This window comes from Pollicipes pollicipes, unplaced genomic scaffold (genome assembly GCF_011947565.3).
Source record: "Pollicipes pollicipes isolate AB1234 unplaced genomic scaffold, Ppol_2.1 Scaffold_6686;HRSCAF=7923_pilon_pilon_pilon, whole genome shotgun sequence".
NCBI classification, from domain to species: domain Eukaryota; kingdom Metazoa; phylum Arthropoda; class Thecostraca; order Pollicipedomorpha; family Pollicipedidae; genus Pollicipes; species Pollicipes pollicipes.
In genome coordinates, this window is record NW_023596921.1 from 26,493,238 (window position 1) to 26,509,103 (window position 15,866).

At 63.7% G+C, this 15,866-nt stretch overlaps 1 protein-coding gene across 1 annotated transcript in view; it reads right to left on the reverse strand.

Moving 5' to 3' along the window:
• Nucleotides 1-2,174: 2,174 nt before the first annotated feature.
• Nucleotides 2,175-15,866, reverse strand: part of LOC119108506 (ecdysone-induced protein 74EF) — an 88,362-nt gene continuing 74,670 nt past the window's right edge. The window contains exons 7-12 of the mRNA XM_037232079.1: nucleotides 12,938-13,153; nucleotides 11,321-11,416; nucleotides 8,508-8,603; nucleotides 4,862-5,143; nucleotides 3,880-4,072; nucleotides 2,175-3,451 (exon numbers count right to left, since the gene is read on the reverse strand). Coding sequence (XP_037087974.1) covers nucleotides 3,334-3,451; nucleotides 3,880-4,072; nucleotides 4,862-5,143; nucleotides 8,508-8,603; nucleotides 11,321-11,416; nucleotides 12,938-13,153 — 1,001 coding nt within the window. The 3' untranslated portion in view covers nucleotides 2,175-3,333. The remainder of the gene's footprint in view (nucleotides 3,452-3,879; nucleotides 4,073-4,861; nucleotides 5,144-8,507; nucleotides 8,604-11,320; nucleotides 11,417-12,937; nucleotides 13,154-15,866) is intronic.

Here is a 15,866-nt window from a genome sequence, read left to right on the forward strand (position 1 = left end):
CTGTGCGCAGTAAAGCCGTGATGCATCGTGGGATGATAACGGGCGCCTCACAACGACCCGATCGCACCATGAAATTGACCCCTGGCAACAGCCAGCTGGTGGTCACCAGTCCGTTACCAACCTTACAACAGCCAGCTGGTGGTCACCAGTCCGTTACCAACCTTACAACAGCCAGCTGGTGGTCACCAGTCCGTTACCAACCTTAAACGACATCTGTATTCGGCTCCGACCACAGCTGGAGCCGGCGTCTCGTCGGAAGAAGCCCATCATTGTGTGAGTACTCGACACGCGTGACAACCGAGACCACCTGCGCCGCCGAGCCTCACGAAAACCGGGACCGATGAAAGCTTTCTGCCAAGGAGCTGAATCGCAGAACTCTAGAACCGAGCAGCAACGCTTTATCTGACCACGTGACACACTGCTGCGTGCCGAAGGAGCCTCTTGCTGAAGGACGAGAAAACGCCTTGTCACTGCGCTGTTGTCCGGGGAGTTTGCAGCGGCGGTGCCGACTCCGCCCGGGCCTCATCGGCTTTCGGGGGTGGATCGCGCCGGCGGCCTGGAAAAGCAGCACATTCCGCCACGGCATCGTCCATGCGCGGCTCCGGATCTACAGTACCACTGCGGGAGCGAGCCGTCCAGAGCACGCTCCTCCTCCCACGCCGGCGCGTGCTATGTTATCCCACATGGCGTTGCATTAGATAACGATCAGTGAAAGTTCGCGTTCCACTGTTCCACACCATCTGAAACTGACGGCCTCCGCTCAGACGCTGCCGTGGATCTGTTCTTGAACCGCACACGTCACTTCGCTGGCATTTGTCGATGGCTGGCGCTCGCACCCCTGACCGCACCCTTCCGCAAAACGACAGAGCCCCGCGGAGGATTTCGTCAGGTCTGTCATTCATGGGTTGTCAACCTAGTGTCGCCCTGTGGCCGTGCCGACTGGGGTTGACAAGAGGATATGACGCAAAGGCCGCCCGCCACGCTATCAGAATGCACACGGCTGCCGCTTTTTGTCCCCTGTTCGCGCTCGATACCTGTCTGTCTCCGTGGCGATACGCCATCGACCCTATCCAGAGCCTGTAATACCACCGCCTGTGCGTGGCGCTTCTGCTGATCTGGCGGCGGGCAGCAGAAAAGCACGCGGCAGCGTATTCGCATTGCTGCCGCGTGCTGGTCAGACTCCCCGCGCCGTGGTGTGGTCAATACTCCCAAACCAAAGGACGATCCGTTGTGTGAGTACATGACTGGTTTTGAGCTGGTATTCCACAGACACGTGTTTCTCTATTGAACGATTAGAACCATAGTTACTCGATCTGACTTTGAATCTTGTGTTTTTATGCATACGGCCAAATTTGCGGCGTCCAGTATCCATAACCTCCCATGGTGAACAACTCGCGTATACGTAACTCGGCCGTGTTGTAATCCTTTGTCCGCGTCAGTGCTTCAACAAAAAACCGGTGTGACTCCTAAAATAGAACAAAGTTTCGACACATTGCATTTTCACCTGCACTGCCAGCCAATCGCGTGATCCCACTTTTCGAGGCGCAGTAGTATCTGGCTCAAGGGCAAGAAGTCGTCCAATAATTGTAATTCATCTCGCCATTCCTGGAATGCATGAGGTCGCATTAGCGCGAACAGATGGTTCCTAAATGCATTACGTCACTGCTGATCTCGTGCAGTAAGGTGCGCCTGCCGGCGGTTCTGTGAGGACATGCGCCGCAGCAGCGCCCCGCGCTGGCAGTGCTGGTGGGAGAAGGCCAGGTGGCGAATCAGTATGTAGAACGCCTGCCAGGACAACGTCCAGGGGCAGCACCGCCTTCTGAGAGAGACACTCCCCCTCGTCTCCTAACGCCCCCAGCCCTCTTCCCAACAAACTTCACTGACATCGTAGGAATCGGTCTGCGCAGTGTCTGAGCGCGTATGACCATCCGAAGCACGCTGTTCTTGTGACATGTCGGTCTAAATGATCGTCTCATGCCGCCATCCCTTCTTTCTGCGTGGCTTCAACCCAAACATGAACCATTTGTCTCAAGGGTCCAGGCGAGTGTAAAGCTCAGGCGAAATCCACGGGCGGTTCATGTGTTCGCCATGCGTGCCCGGCCATACGGCCCGCACGATAATCAGCGGAAACCGTATGAGACAAAATCAACACTTAGTTCCGTTAAACACCGACGCTTTCGTGTTTCTCTATATTTCACGAGACATTACACGCGTTGTACGGTATCATCCAGAAGACACGTGGCTGGGATTTGATCGTCACTGAACGTGAACTGTCAAGTAGATATGTAGAAACACCGGAGCTTGGTGCACATGAAGGGTTGGATGGTGACACCTATCAAACCATCGACCACTAAACACCAGAACCACGGCTGCTTCCGGAAAACAGTCCTTACACGTAAAACGTGGGTCGCGTCCTGCTGCGTCTCGATCCCGCGCGGCCGCTGAGTGGGACGGGGGGGGGGGGGAGGGCGTGGGCGTTCGTGGGATGTGTGTCTATGTTTGACGAGCATGTGCAGGTGACGGAACTGGCGTACGATCGGTGGACGCCCGGCCGGCCATGGTCCGAAGACGCGGCGTATTGTCTTGCGCGAGATTTCTGCTCCTCTGACATGTGGTTCCAGACAGCCCGAGAACACGTAGCTAAGTAACGGCCAAACATATGGTTAAGTACGCAACCACCGAAGCCATTAAGTAACAGCAAAAGTGACTGAACACCAACAACAGGGTGTGCGGGGCCACCCCTGACTGGGAGGGGGGTTACACTGGAAGCCTGGAATACAGTCGAGTCCGGCACCGGGCGGCGGCGGGCCCGACTGTGGAGCGGTGAGAGCTTTCGGCACCGATGGGGCTGACAGGCCCCCAACAGCGAACGGCAGACATTGGCCACTCCTCAGTCAGGTACTAGAAACTCGGGCCACTCGTCAGCCACGCGCGCGATGCTAGTAAATAATCTGTACACAGCGGGCGCAACCTACGCCGCCAAACACAGATATAATTATATGTATAGCTTGTATATACGAGAACGCTGCTGATATATGCCCCACGCACCAACGAACATTAAGTAGGCTTGAAAAAGTGAGATCACACTGTTCACTTTTCACCCGCAGCCTAGATGTAAAAAATATATTGTTAGGGCCCCACTGTTCGGGCCGAGCCATATGGTGTAAGGCATTCACTGCTGGCGCATCTTCTCAAGACTCGTCCACGCTGGCGCTCTTCCGTCGCACGCTCTCGAAGGCACGTCACTCGCCCGTGCGACTCACACATCCACACCTACGCGGCAGTATATCACACGTTTGTACAGTTTGTACAGCGGGCGCGGCGGGCGCCACCCTACGAGCCGGAGCAGTCGATCTCCACGATATCGTTCAGGTCTCTGGGCACGTTTTTGAACTGGTACACCAGCCGCTGACCGTCCACTTTGTTGAGGATGCCGCGCTGGTAGTAGTACCTGCCGGCAGAGGAGGGCTGTCAGGGAGGAGTGTGGGGCGAGGCCGGTGTCGACTTAGGTGACGGTAGACCGGGCCGAGGCGGGACAAAAGACAGTCAGTTGCGGGAAAGGGGGTCACACGTCAGAGCAGCCGGCTCTGTTGAAGAAGGCAGAACGGGCACGGCAAGTGTAAAAACATCCGGACACGGTGACAAAGCGATGACTACAGCCTCCACCCCAACAGGTGCCAGGAACCAGATTTACAGGCCCATTCAGGAAGACTCAAGCGATTTTTGAGACTCCTTTCCCAGTATTCCGCCAAACAGACAGATCAGAACCGCACGAGGTCCGGCTGGAACCCAATCCCATCTCATCAGCTCTCACACGACCCCCGAGCGTCGCGTGACGGCTTCTGCCGGACTCGAGAGCCGCCGCCGGCCGCTGCCCACCTCATGGCGCGTCCCATCGTCTCGTAGTTCATGTCTGGCTTATTCTTGTGCCGGCCCCACAGCTGCGCCACCGCCTTGGAGTCGGTCAGCTTGAAGACGTGCTCGCGGAAGCTGATCCACTTGATGATGGAGGGCGTGTAGCGAGCGTCCTGCAGCAGGTTCAGCAGGAACTCCCACAGGTACAGCGACGAGCCTGCCGAAGAGGCCGGCGCGGTCAGTGCTGGTCCCAGGTACTGCAGTCGGTGACGTCACGGGGCAGATGGGATTTCAGGCGCTGCCTTGCACCTGCTTAGGTAGAAGGCAAAATCGACGGTGAACATTAACGGTACGAGCACTACAAGCATCGAAATGAGTGGCATAGTTTACCGGGTGCGCGGGCCTTTTCATCCAAATAGCGTCGACAAAGTGAGGTCATGTCAGATTTTCAATGGGCTTATCTAAACCAAGCTCATCTTACCTAAAAAGTCGAATGCAGCTCATCCTATGCTTCGCAAAAAAACATAAGTTCAAGTGCATGACTACCAGGCGCACGCAACACCTTTGAAGTTGTGAAGCCGCCAGCCGACTGGACACCACCTGACCGGGATTTACCGAACAGGTGATGTGTATCCTCTAACGTCCATTCCGATGGGAAGCCCGAGGAAAATCCTCATACCAGCGCTGGTGCCTTTTCCGGCTGGCCGGCTGCGGAGGACCTCGCAGCGCGCCGGCGGCCCCGCCAGGAAGCGTGGCGGGCCGGCGCGCCTCACACGGGCCACTCACCGCAGCTCCGCCCTGGCATGCACAACGCTTCGGCTAACAACGTAACCATTTCCACTAATGGGCGGGGTCACGGCCGCCGCCGCGGCGCGGAGGGGCACGCCGGCACATGCAACAGCCGCAGCCGCCGCGCGGGCGGCGGCCGGCTCCGAGCGCGCCGCCACCCGCACGCGAGCGACATCAGAGCCGCGCCGCCGCGCCGCCGCGCCGCCGCGCCACTCACCGTCCCTGCTCTTGCGCTTGGGCGCCGAGGTGCCGTCGGGCCGCGGTCGGCGGCCCCGGCGCCGGTTGATGTCGAGCTCGAAGGCGCCGGCGCGGTACATGGCGTCGGGGCTGGTGGCTGGCGGGCTGCCGAGCAGCGGCGAGGGAAGCGCCAACGGGCCACCATCGCCGAACAGCGGGCCCGGCAGGCCCAGGCCCGAGGCGTACAACGCCACCGGCGACGTGGGCACTGACGGGCCGCCGGCCGCGTACCCGGCCGCGCCGCCGTACAGGCTGTCCGGCACTGCAACAGAGGGGACGGCCGGTTAGCACCGCCGGCGCCACCAGCGCACTCTCTCATCCCAGCATGAGAGGTAGACGTAACGTGGCGGAGGGGGCAGTCCTGATTCATGTGTTCTGCGCACTCGGTGCGAAGCACCCGGTGATTGGGTTAGACGCAGTGGGTGTGTCGGCGTCGGTCTTTTCCGAAAGCCTCGGCCTGGTTACACAGGCACGCAGCCGTATACGAAAATGCAGGCAACACGGAGTCATGCGTCTGAACGTCTGAGCCCTGCAAGGCGTCATTAGAAAGACCAGGTCAGCAATGCTCCGAGCACGAAGGGCATACGACGTAGCCAACTGCTCGAGCGAAGCAAATATACGAAGCCAATGGGGAACACATCACGCAGGGGCTATTTAGGCGTACAGGCTGTCGCTCTCCCAGCTACTGTGAACGATGTCTCGTCAGAAAATCCCGCGCGGTCGCTGCTCCTGTTACGTAACCGTTATCGACAGCGATTGAGCGCTTTATTACGAGGATGGCATCCCGACTCAGACCTATCTCCCGACCAACGCGGACGTGGAAGAGCGAGGACGACCTGGCGTGACGGTGTCGGTGGACTTGGGGCGCCCCCCCCCCCCTTCCCCGCCCGACAGCCCAGCCCGCCGCCACCCGCAGGGACGCAACACCGATACCGGGAGGGAGGGGAAGGGCAGGGCAGGCGGTTGGCGGAATGCATGACCGGAAATTTGTCAGCACTCCAAGCCGACAGACACGAAACCTGCCGGTAATCCCAGCTAATCGCGTGTAAGCCGCTCTGGAAGGCCAAACGTGATCCTCCAAACACGGCCGCGTATTCCTTGGGGCTGGTGATGGGCAGCTTACGTGATCGTACGTATCGCACAAGTACATCAAGTAATTGTAACCGAAATGCATCTCGCACATAACATAAAGGCAGCATGAAATCAACAGAACGTTGCCGGTAAGTTTGGCAACAGCGCCCAGTCGCGAGAAGGGGAGAGCGAGGTATCCCGCGCCAGTCCTTAGTTGCCCAGTTATCTTACTTTGCGTTCTATTTCGCCCTCATTGTTATGTCGCTACAGACAAGAGTTTCTCAACTTAGCTGTCCAGATCAGCAGCGCCGCGGGGAGACCTGCTCCGGCGCCCCAGGCGCCAACCTTCTTCCAAGTCCCCCGGCACCTCCGGTCGCATCATCTTACACGCAGCGCACCAGTCCGCCGCGGCCGCGACATCAGTGACCACGCGACCCGCCTCTCCCACGGGACGGAGGGCAGATCAAGTGTCGACCTCGCGACCTGAAGACGCGGGCCCCTGCGCCGCGGGGCCGAGCCGGTGGCATCGCACGCTTGGGGCACGCGGCCGGGCCCGCGCCAGGCCACCGCCGCCCGCCGCCCGCCGGCCGGCCCTCAGACAAAGGCTCTCTCGGTGCTGACCGTCGGCCGCGCTCCGCGCCACCGTCGGCCGGTGATCGCCGCCGCTGACGTCAGTGCCAGCGACGCTCCCGACCGGTGACGTCAGAGAGCGGCGGTCAGGGTTAGCGGGCACACGGCGGCGATCAATATTCCGTCTAAAACTGCCGCCGAGCGGCCAAATTTAGCGGCTGCCGGCGCGCGGGTGGCTGCAGGCCGCCCACGGGGCTCGTACGAGCTGCAGGGGGCGCCCGGCGGCGGCGGCGGCGGCGGCGGCGGCGGAAGCGACGGTCGGCTCACGAGGCGTCAACGCGTCATTGGTGCTGCCCGCCCGGCGCCGCCGGACAGTCGCCAGCCGCCGGCGCCCACTCGGCTTGATCACGCATCAGCTCGGCCGATCGGTGCCAGCAGCGACGGCAATGAGGGGGGTGTGGTGGGAGCAGTCGGCGCACAGACCGCAAATTGCTCGCTTCGCCGCGAGGCGCCTCCGCCGGGCGATGAGCGGGACATAAGTCCCGGTGCTGACGACTCGCACCAGCTGGGGACCACCAGCGGATACGTGGCGGGGCGGGGCGGGGCGGACCGGGCGGGCGCGTTCCAGGGGCTCAGGGTGAGCCGACGTCTGGGCGGCGACGTCACGGGGGTGCTCACCGAAGTGGCTGCTACCCAGACAGGTTTGACTGTGGGACTCGGCCTTTCCACACGTCAATCCACTGTACGTTGCACTCAGGTGGGAGAAGTCTGCACGAGAGCGAGCGAAGCTTCGAGATAAATCATGTGAACTGCACCGTATGGCTTCTGATGCAACTCACACAACCGCAAAAAGACACGTGTAGCACCTCCTGTGGCGAGCAACAGAGCACGGCCGGGCGGCCTCCAAAGCGGACTCTATCGACGCCAGCGCGAAGGCCTTGTCCCAGGCAGGCCCTTGCCCATCCATCAGCACTGCCGTGGTGTCCACTGACGCAGCCTGGACCCGGAAGGCTTCAACGCCGCCTGGACACCTGCTCTGTGTCCTCGCAACCAGGATACAGCGGCATGGCAGCAGCTCCCGGGCAGACGCCATCCCACCCTGCCGTCGAGGCCACGGAATCGCCGACGGCGCTCGCAACTGGTTTGGCGACGAGGGAGCGACCAGCATCATCATACCAAAAGCTACGACCTGCCGCCATGCGCCGCGAAAGCACCGACCACTCGGCGATAGCATTGGTATGGCGCGCCAGCGTAGCCCCACTACCAGTCCTGATGCACTCCTGACGCCGGACCTGGTGAGGAAGGACATGGCATCTGCCCCCCCCCCCCCCCCCCCGACTGCCATCGGCCGAGCCGCGGCGTACGCAGCGGCGGTATGTGGCTCAGTCACATTCCGGGCGAGGGGCGCGCGCCCACCACTGTCACGGCGGCAGCCACGGCAGCCACGTCTGCCACCGTGACGCGTGCGGACAAAGGAACAGCGCCGCTGTCGGTCCAGCCCGCTCGGTCAAACATGGACACCCGTCGCCAGGCTGACGCTAGAGAGGGGGAACTCCACAGAGGCCCTCTGGCGGTCTGAGCGCTGCTTACGGGCTTCACTCATCCGGGACTTTCTGGGCCCCGTGATACGATTAACGATTTATGGGGACCGTGATCACGGCGAGTAGCAAACTCCCATCTTTTGTACCTGCAGAACCCAACGTAAACGTAAACGTCAGCATCACCACGTGCGGGAAACCAGCGGTGGATCCTGGCGCTCTGGACACGCCACCGAGCTGGCAAATGTCGAGCAAGCGGACGGTGCCGAGCGGACACGGCGACTCACTGGAGGGTCTGGGGTACGGCGACTCACCGGAGGGTCTGGGGTACGGTTACTCATCACAGGGTCTGGGGTACGGCGACTCAGGAGGGTCTGGGGTACGACGACTCACCGGAGGGTCTGCGGTATAGTTACTCGTCATAGGGTCTGGGGTACGGCGACTCACCGGAAGGTCTGGGGTACGGCTGGTGCCGGAACGGATGCCGCTGCTGGCCGTAGAACGGGTGCGCGGGGTGCTGAACGTCGTCCGTCCGACCGACCACTGCCGGCGACAGAGGGTACAGTCAGGTCACGTGCGGTGCTACCGCGCGATGGAACACAGCTGAGTCCCACCTACAACGCAGTTCAGTCGCAGACGCACGTTTTACGGAGGACACGCGTGACAATTCGGCGGTCGGATTCAGCGGACACGTGACAGCGGCGGACCATGCCGGCCCGGGAGCAGGCATTCCATCCCCCAGCGTGCCGGTGGCGGGCGAGGAAATACTTTCTCACTCCCCGCCGGCCGGCGGCGGCCGGCTGCAGGTCGTAACCGCCAGCCGTGCCGGCGGCTGCGGCAAGTTTGCCAACAGCGGCGTCCGACCTCGGCCGGCCTTTCCCGGCCGGCGGCCAACGCCGCCCGCCCGGATCGATGACCCCGCTGGCCACGTCACACGGCCGTGGCGCGGGCGCGGCCGCGGCCGTGCGCGCGCCGACCCGGAACAGCACCGCCGGCCACAACAGCGGCCCGCCCGGGGGGAGGGGAAGCCCGACGACAGCCCAGCGCCGACCGACGAAGGCCACGGGCGTTCGACGACGGCACGCGGAGCGTGCGGATCCGAGGAGGGGGTGGGGAGGGAGACCAGATGCAGGCTTCCACGAGCCGGTGCTTGACGACAACCCTGTCTCGCGCGGCGGGAAGCTTCCAGGGCCAAAGCAAACGTGGGCTGTCCTGTCCAAAAGCTTCATGCCTTTAAGCTGATACGCGATAAAAACCCATCCCAAGGTGACGCCAGCTGCCGGCTTGCGTGATCACCCTCCCATCTAAGACCACGCGATGGTCAGCGGCCAGCCGCCGCTGTCGCCCGGTCACCTGGCCCCAGCTCAGCCGCGGCCCCTCAGCTCGTCGCCGGCCGGCGGGCTTGGCGGCCGGCCACTGGATCCGCGCTCCGGGGGCGGCCGCGTGCGAGCGGCACGCGGAACCAGCGCGCGAAGGTCGGCCGGCGCCGGCGGCTCGGCGGCCAGGCGGAGGGCCGGTCCGACGGCGGCCCGGCGCCGCCACGACCGGCGCGCACCGGCCGGCGACTCCGGCGGCCGGGGGACACCCAGCCGGGGCAGACGGGCCAGACGGATGGCGGCCTTGGTCCGGCCGGCTCCCCTCGCGCTCCGCCAGACGGCCGCGCAGGGTGACTGGCCGCTCGCTCCCCTTCCTGATGCGTCCCTCGCGGCGCGGCCCGAGCCGCCGGCCGACAAAAAAACCCAGCTGTCTGGGCCGGCGGCGGCGACGCTCTGTCTGTCGGGTCTGAATGGACCCACGCCCGCTGATCAACCGGTCGGCGACTGCAGCGATCGTGACCCGCCCTAAGGCCAGCGCTCTGAGGTGCGCGGTGGTGATGACGGCCGATCTCGGCCAGACAGCGAGCGTGCTCTGTCGGGGCAGTCGCTTGTTCTTCAAGTGTGCAGCCGAAACCAGAACTAGCCCGCTCACACCATCACCCTCCTCGTCTCCACAGGAACAACCCCACCACCTCTGACGCTCTTATCCGACTCCTCTCATTCCCGGCCAATGAGCTCGGCATCAACCGACGCCCGACCGTAGCGTCGTGACCTTGCGGCGCGCTGCAGCCCTTGTGGGCATCCAGCACCGCGCCTGGGTCCCCTGGCGCCGCGGCCGGCAGTGGCGCCGACACCGGACCCCTCCGGCGTCAGCGGCGTAGCCGGCGCGCGCCACGTCAGCGGGTGACGCCGCGGCCGGCCGGAAGAGTCGGGCGTGGGAGCTCGGCGGCGGTGGCGGCGCCGGCCGTGGGGGCGCGCTGTTAGCGTCGCCGCTGCGTGTGCCGCGCCAGCACAGGAGGCCGCCTTCGCTCACGCCGACGCCGACTCCACCGAGGCCGCCGCCGCCGCCGGCGGCGGCGGCGCGTCGTCTTACCGCCATCGGAGCCGGCGCCGGCCCAGGGCAGCCCGTGGCGCGCGAGACCCGGCGGGCGCCGCCGCGTTCCGACAACAAAGGTGTGACGTCGTCATCGGGCGGCGCAGCGGCGCGCGCCAGGCTGCACGCGGCCGGGCCAGGTCACTTCCGGCCGCCCCCGGCGAAGCGGACACCCTGGCTCCGGTGCGGCCACCCAGCGCGGACCGGTGCTCAGGTGCCCCCCTCCCCCACCCCGGTGCACGAGGGTGACCCGTCAGAGGCCCCAGGTGCCTGGTGGCGCGACGTTGGGCTACTGCGGGGCTCTACTGCTGCTCGCAGGAGGGCGCTCGCGATATCTCCGTACTTTAGGTACGACCTCCCGTGTCGCAATGACTTCTTCAGTGCTAGCTAGCGTTTTGTGCTGATGTGAACACACAGGAAAAACGCTGAAAATATGCCTGAGATAGTGGGCGAAGAATCTAGAACAAAAAAGCAGCGGCGTCTGTCTTATTCACACCGTCCGAGTTCAATGGACTCCATGCACTGCGCAGCACGAGCTTGCAGGCGTTTCGTGACGCTCAGAGGATTAGCCGCCGATCAAATCATCTGACCCCCAGCAATCCCCTCGCAGCGGCGCGCCACTTCCTCCATCTGCGGTCGGAAATGGGACTACTGAATCCTGGAACGGCCGTGCATGGCAGCCGTGCTGACAGAGCCCTGCCGCCGGAGCTGCGATCCCGGATGAGTGGCGAGCATTTTTACGCTTTGTGGAGCGGCGCACGCAAGAGCGCGGGCGATCCGGGCGGGCGCGGGCACCCCTGCGGTGGGGGGGGGGGGGGAGAGGAAGCAGATGGGGAGGGGGCGGTACTCACAGTGTAGACGGGGCTTGGACTCGTCGTTGCTGGCGTTCCCGCTGCTGCTGTCGACATCCGAAACTCCGCTGTCGGCCGGACTGGGCGGCAGCGAGCCTGTGGGCACAGGTCAGGTCAGGTCAAGTTGGGTCACGTCACGCCAGGTTACGTCACGTCACAACTGGTTAAGCTCGGATGTTACGCCCATGACTGGGCGCGCGTTGCATGGCATGTGATGACAACTGGGACAGCTGTTTGATGGGAGTGCCCAGAATGTTAAGTGTCAGACTGAGCTACCATGCGATGCAAGCAGCGTCGAAACGCCCCGGATGCATGAGACGACACCATTCGGCGGCGCTTGAGGGTAAGCTACGCCCTCCTGCGGGCCCCGGATACCTGTACAAACACCAGGCGACGCACCCCAAAGGCGAGCAAGGAAGATGCCATCATAGCAGCCACTAGAACCGGCTGCGCCCGCAGACGGCATTGGCGAGGCGAATAGTAGCCGAGGCACGGCACAGCGGCGCACCTCCCTGCTGCGGCCAGCCACGGCTGCGGCCTGACCGCGTGACCACGGGACGTGCGCCGCCCGGCCGCACGCCCGGCCAGGCTAGGCATGTATGTCCCGGCGCGCACACTCGCTATGCAAAGTCTATGAGATCGCGGGGCCGACACGGCCCCGGCCGGCGGTCGTGCCTCTCACCAAGGTCAAGGCTCAGAGGAAACGGCCGCTTCACTTTCGCCGGGTGCGATCTATTTCAGTGCGGTCCCAGCCCGCACCGGGGGACCTGTTTACCCCATTTTTAGGGATCGTCCGGAGGGGGGGGGGGCGTGTGAACCCGATCGGCCGGCACGGGAGGGGTAGGGGGGGGGGGTAGGGGGAGTTGTTGACGGCCCCGCGCGGTGGTTGACCCGCCACCGAGGGGCCCGCCGTGAACTGCCGTATTTTCGGCAACTGGAGCGCAGAGAAAGGGCTGCGGGCCGTCGGCCTTGGAGCCGACAATGGGCAGACGGGCGACGGTGCCCGGAGCCGGCGTTAAAAAACAAGCCCTCGCCAGCCCTCCCCGGGGTCGACGGCCAAACGGTTAGCCGAATCCGGACAACAGCACGTGCTGCCGACGATAACACTCCGCATCAAAGGATACGCTGCGTTACGCTTGGTTAAAAAATAAGACTAGCCCCGCCGCTGCGTTCGTGGGAACGACTTGACCGCTCAACCAGCCGCCACACACGCGGCTACCGCGTCAAAGTCTGCCGACTGTCTGTCGGTTATGATTTATTTAAAAGCATTAGTAAGAGAAGGATGTCATATTCTGCAAAATATTTAATAAACAGATGAGGCCTTTTTGACCAGTCCGACATTTTGATGTTGGCTGTCGGTACAAACGTAACACAGTCAGGCGGATCCAATGGACACGTTTGTTAAAGGCGTGTCGATGGCAACAATTTAACGACAGTTACATGCATCGACGAAAATCTTGACGACAAACTGTGAAGGTGTTATAAAGATTTGGTTGCACAAGAAAGCAAGCTTGGCATGCAGCACTCTCCTTCACTCCCTATATCACCGATGTCTGCCGTGCCCTGACCCAACCGGCCTCCACTCCAGTGACTCCCGGCGACCCCTATCTGGCTCACCTGGCTGCTGAGGGAGGCCGTGCATGGGTCGCGGTCGGCCGGCCGGCGGCGGCGGCGCGCCCTCGGACGTCAGCATCTCCAGCAGCTTGGAGCCGTTCTCCAGCTCTCCGGGCCGTTCGGGCGCGCCGACCGCCGGCGCCGACGACCGCTCGCCGCCAGACAGCGCCGACGCGTAGTAGTCGCCGCCGGCGCCGCTCGTCGACGGACCGTGGCCACCTGCGGCGGGGCGGGGGCAGCGTCAGTACGCTGCGGCTGCGGCTGCGGCTGCGGCACGGGCTTCGGCTGGGGGCGCACGCGTGAGGCGCGTCTCACAGCATGGAGGGCCCAATGCCGCGCGCTGCTTGGTAGCGATGGTGGGTGTGGAGGACGGTGACGGCAGTGATCCTCATGGGCTGACAGCGGGCATTGCACCGATCTGGCTTGTAACGCCGGCTGTGCACCAAACTGGTCGTCTGACAGGCAGGAGACGCGTCATATGGGTTGTGGACTGTGCTGCAGACACTGGCGCCAGCTTCCTCACAAACCGCTGCGTCTGTGACGTCAGCTCGGAAGGATGCACTACTTCCTTATCACCGCACACAGCCAGCTGACCACGGCCGAACACGGCACGCGTCACTGGCATCCGTCCGCCACACCAGCTGTGGGGCCGACTGCACCAGCCACGCACGTCAGCGAGACTGCTGGCGTTTGAAGCTGCGGATCTACCAGGCACTCAGTAACTGATGGGTATGGCGTAGCCACCCTCACGCGGAGGACGACACCACTGAGAATCGAACCCCCTACCTCTGGTTTCCCAGACCACCAATGAGACTCACACGTGGCGCAGACTGACACGCGGCAGCATGCACCAACATGGCGGGCCACACCAGCGCATGGGCTCACTACCAACGTAAGCCCGCTCGCGGTCAGGGTGGCTGGGGCAGCCCGCGGGGAGCCAGACAGACGGCAGGGCTCCTGGCTCTGGAGGGGACCGGCCGTGCCGACCTGTTTAGCCCCCAGCTGAGAGGCCGCGCGCGCCGCGCCCCAGGCCGTGCCCCGCGGGTTCATGCGGGTCCGAGCGTACCGGCGGCCAGACGGCCCGCCGGCGCGACACGGGAAATGCCGCGCGCCGGAGGTCGACCTCCCGGGCCTCGCCCGCCGTCACCCGAGCGGGCGGCGGGCGCTCGGCCGCCGCCTGGCACGCGGCCAAGGCACACGCTGCCGCCGCCGTCGCGCCGATGCACTTCCTTGTAGGTGTATGTAAATGGCGCGGTTCGAGAGCGCCAGGAGCGCCGGCCGCGCCTCGTGCTTGAAGCGGTGGGCGGCGGAGGCTTCCCGGCAATTCGGAGGAAACCGGCGCGCGCGCGCGCGGGCGGCTCTGCCCCATTTCCAGCCGCCGTGGAGGGCGGCGGCCGATGAGCTGGCGCGGTGCCCTGGTCGCTTCGTTCGAAAGTCTTCTCTTCGCCATGCCTACGCGCGTCCGGAGGCTATTCAACTCGCCCGGAGCGTCAAGGCCAGCGTTGCAAAAACGGCGCGACCAACGCTGGCGCGCGCTTTGTTTGCCAAGTGTTCGAGAAAATCGGGTCGCCGGCAAAAAGGTGTGTAAAAACGAAGAGGATTCTCCGTGTTTGCCCCAAAGATACGGGGAGCAGTGACCACGGGGGCTCTAAAAACTCGCTGGCCAGTACAACCGCATTCCGAGTCACTTGGGGACGGCTGGCGTCCGCCAGAGATGAGGGGTAAGGGGCGGAGTCGCGGCCCCTTCCAGGCACAGCGACGGACCGGGGTTAAACTGAGGCACGAGCCCAACATGGACATCCTCCGGTGACGGTCATGTGAACCAACCAGTGTCGCAGATGACTCCTTAGGCACGCACACCACCGACAACAACATATTTCCTTGTGTTCACGGTGCCGTGCCTGAGCACGAACCCAATTTCTGATCGTAGCATCGCGTCACGCCACAGAGAAGCAGGAAGCACACCACTTTCTCAGCAGCGCGAACAAAGGCAAGCGAGTCAGCCTTTGAAGCCGTGACAAAACACAGCGCAAACCGGACGTGCAAAGCTGTTTTGTTTGGAAATGACGCAAGTAACTCCCCTGCACGACCAATGACGGATCCAGCATGCCAGCAACGCCAAAGCCAACAATCAGAAATAGACATTTCTCACGAATACGAACGAAACCCATTTATTTCCGGGGGGCGGCACACCGGCGACACGCGTGGCACAGCCGCGTGCCATTCAGCGCGTGCCTGGCCGGCGCGGTCGACAGAGGTCAGCTGCAGCAGGGCGCGTCGGCCGACGGGGCGTGTTGCATGGCAGGCGCCCGACGTGACTTCCTGCTCGCCAAGGTCAGGCCGGCCCGGTTCGTCCACCTCTGGGCCGGGCTGGCCTTGGGCCGGCAGCTCTCAGCAAGTCCGTCAAAGAGCGGCCGGCGCCTGCCCACTCCGAATGCGCCCCATCGGCCGGCGGCGCCCTGCCGTCGCCGGCTCCTGCCGACGCGCCGCGCCGGGCGCTGGGGCACGGCAGCGCCCGAGGCAGCGGCCCGCGCCAGCGCACGCTGCACGCGGCTATACCCGCCGGCCCCGCGGCCAGCGGCCGGACAGCGGCGGCGCCAGCCATCGCCAACGACACAAACTCATCGTAGAGCGGCGCGACATTGGTACGGCAGGTGGACGTCCCAGCGCCGGGCGCGCCACTCCACGCGTTCAGACGGTGCAGTGCCGTAATCAGGTCAGCTCGCCCGCTCCAGCCCAGTGCGCGGGCGCACAGAGCTCCTCAGGTCTCTACGTCCCCCTCGACGCTCAGCCGCCTCCGAAGCAGGGACCAGGGCCGCAGGCACGTCCCCCGAATGAGAGGGCTCAATTCCACTTTTTGGACCGATCTTTGCAATGCATCCCCATGCGGTCAACGTCAAGTTCATTAAACAAGTCGGAACGGTGCCTTTGC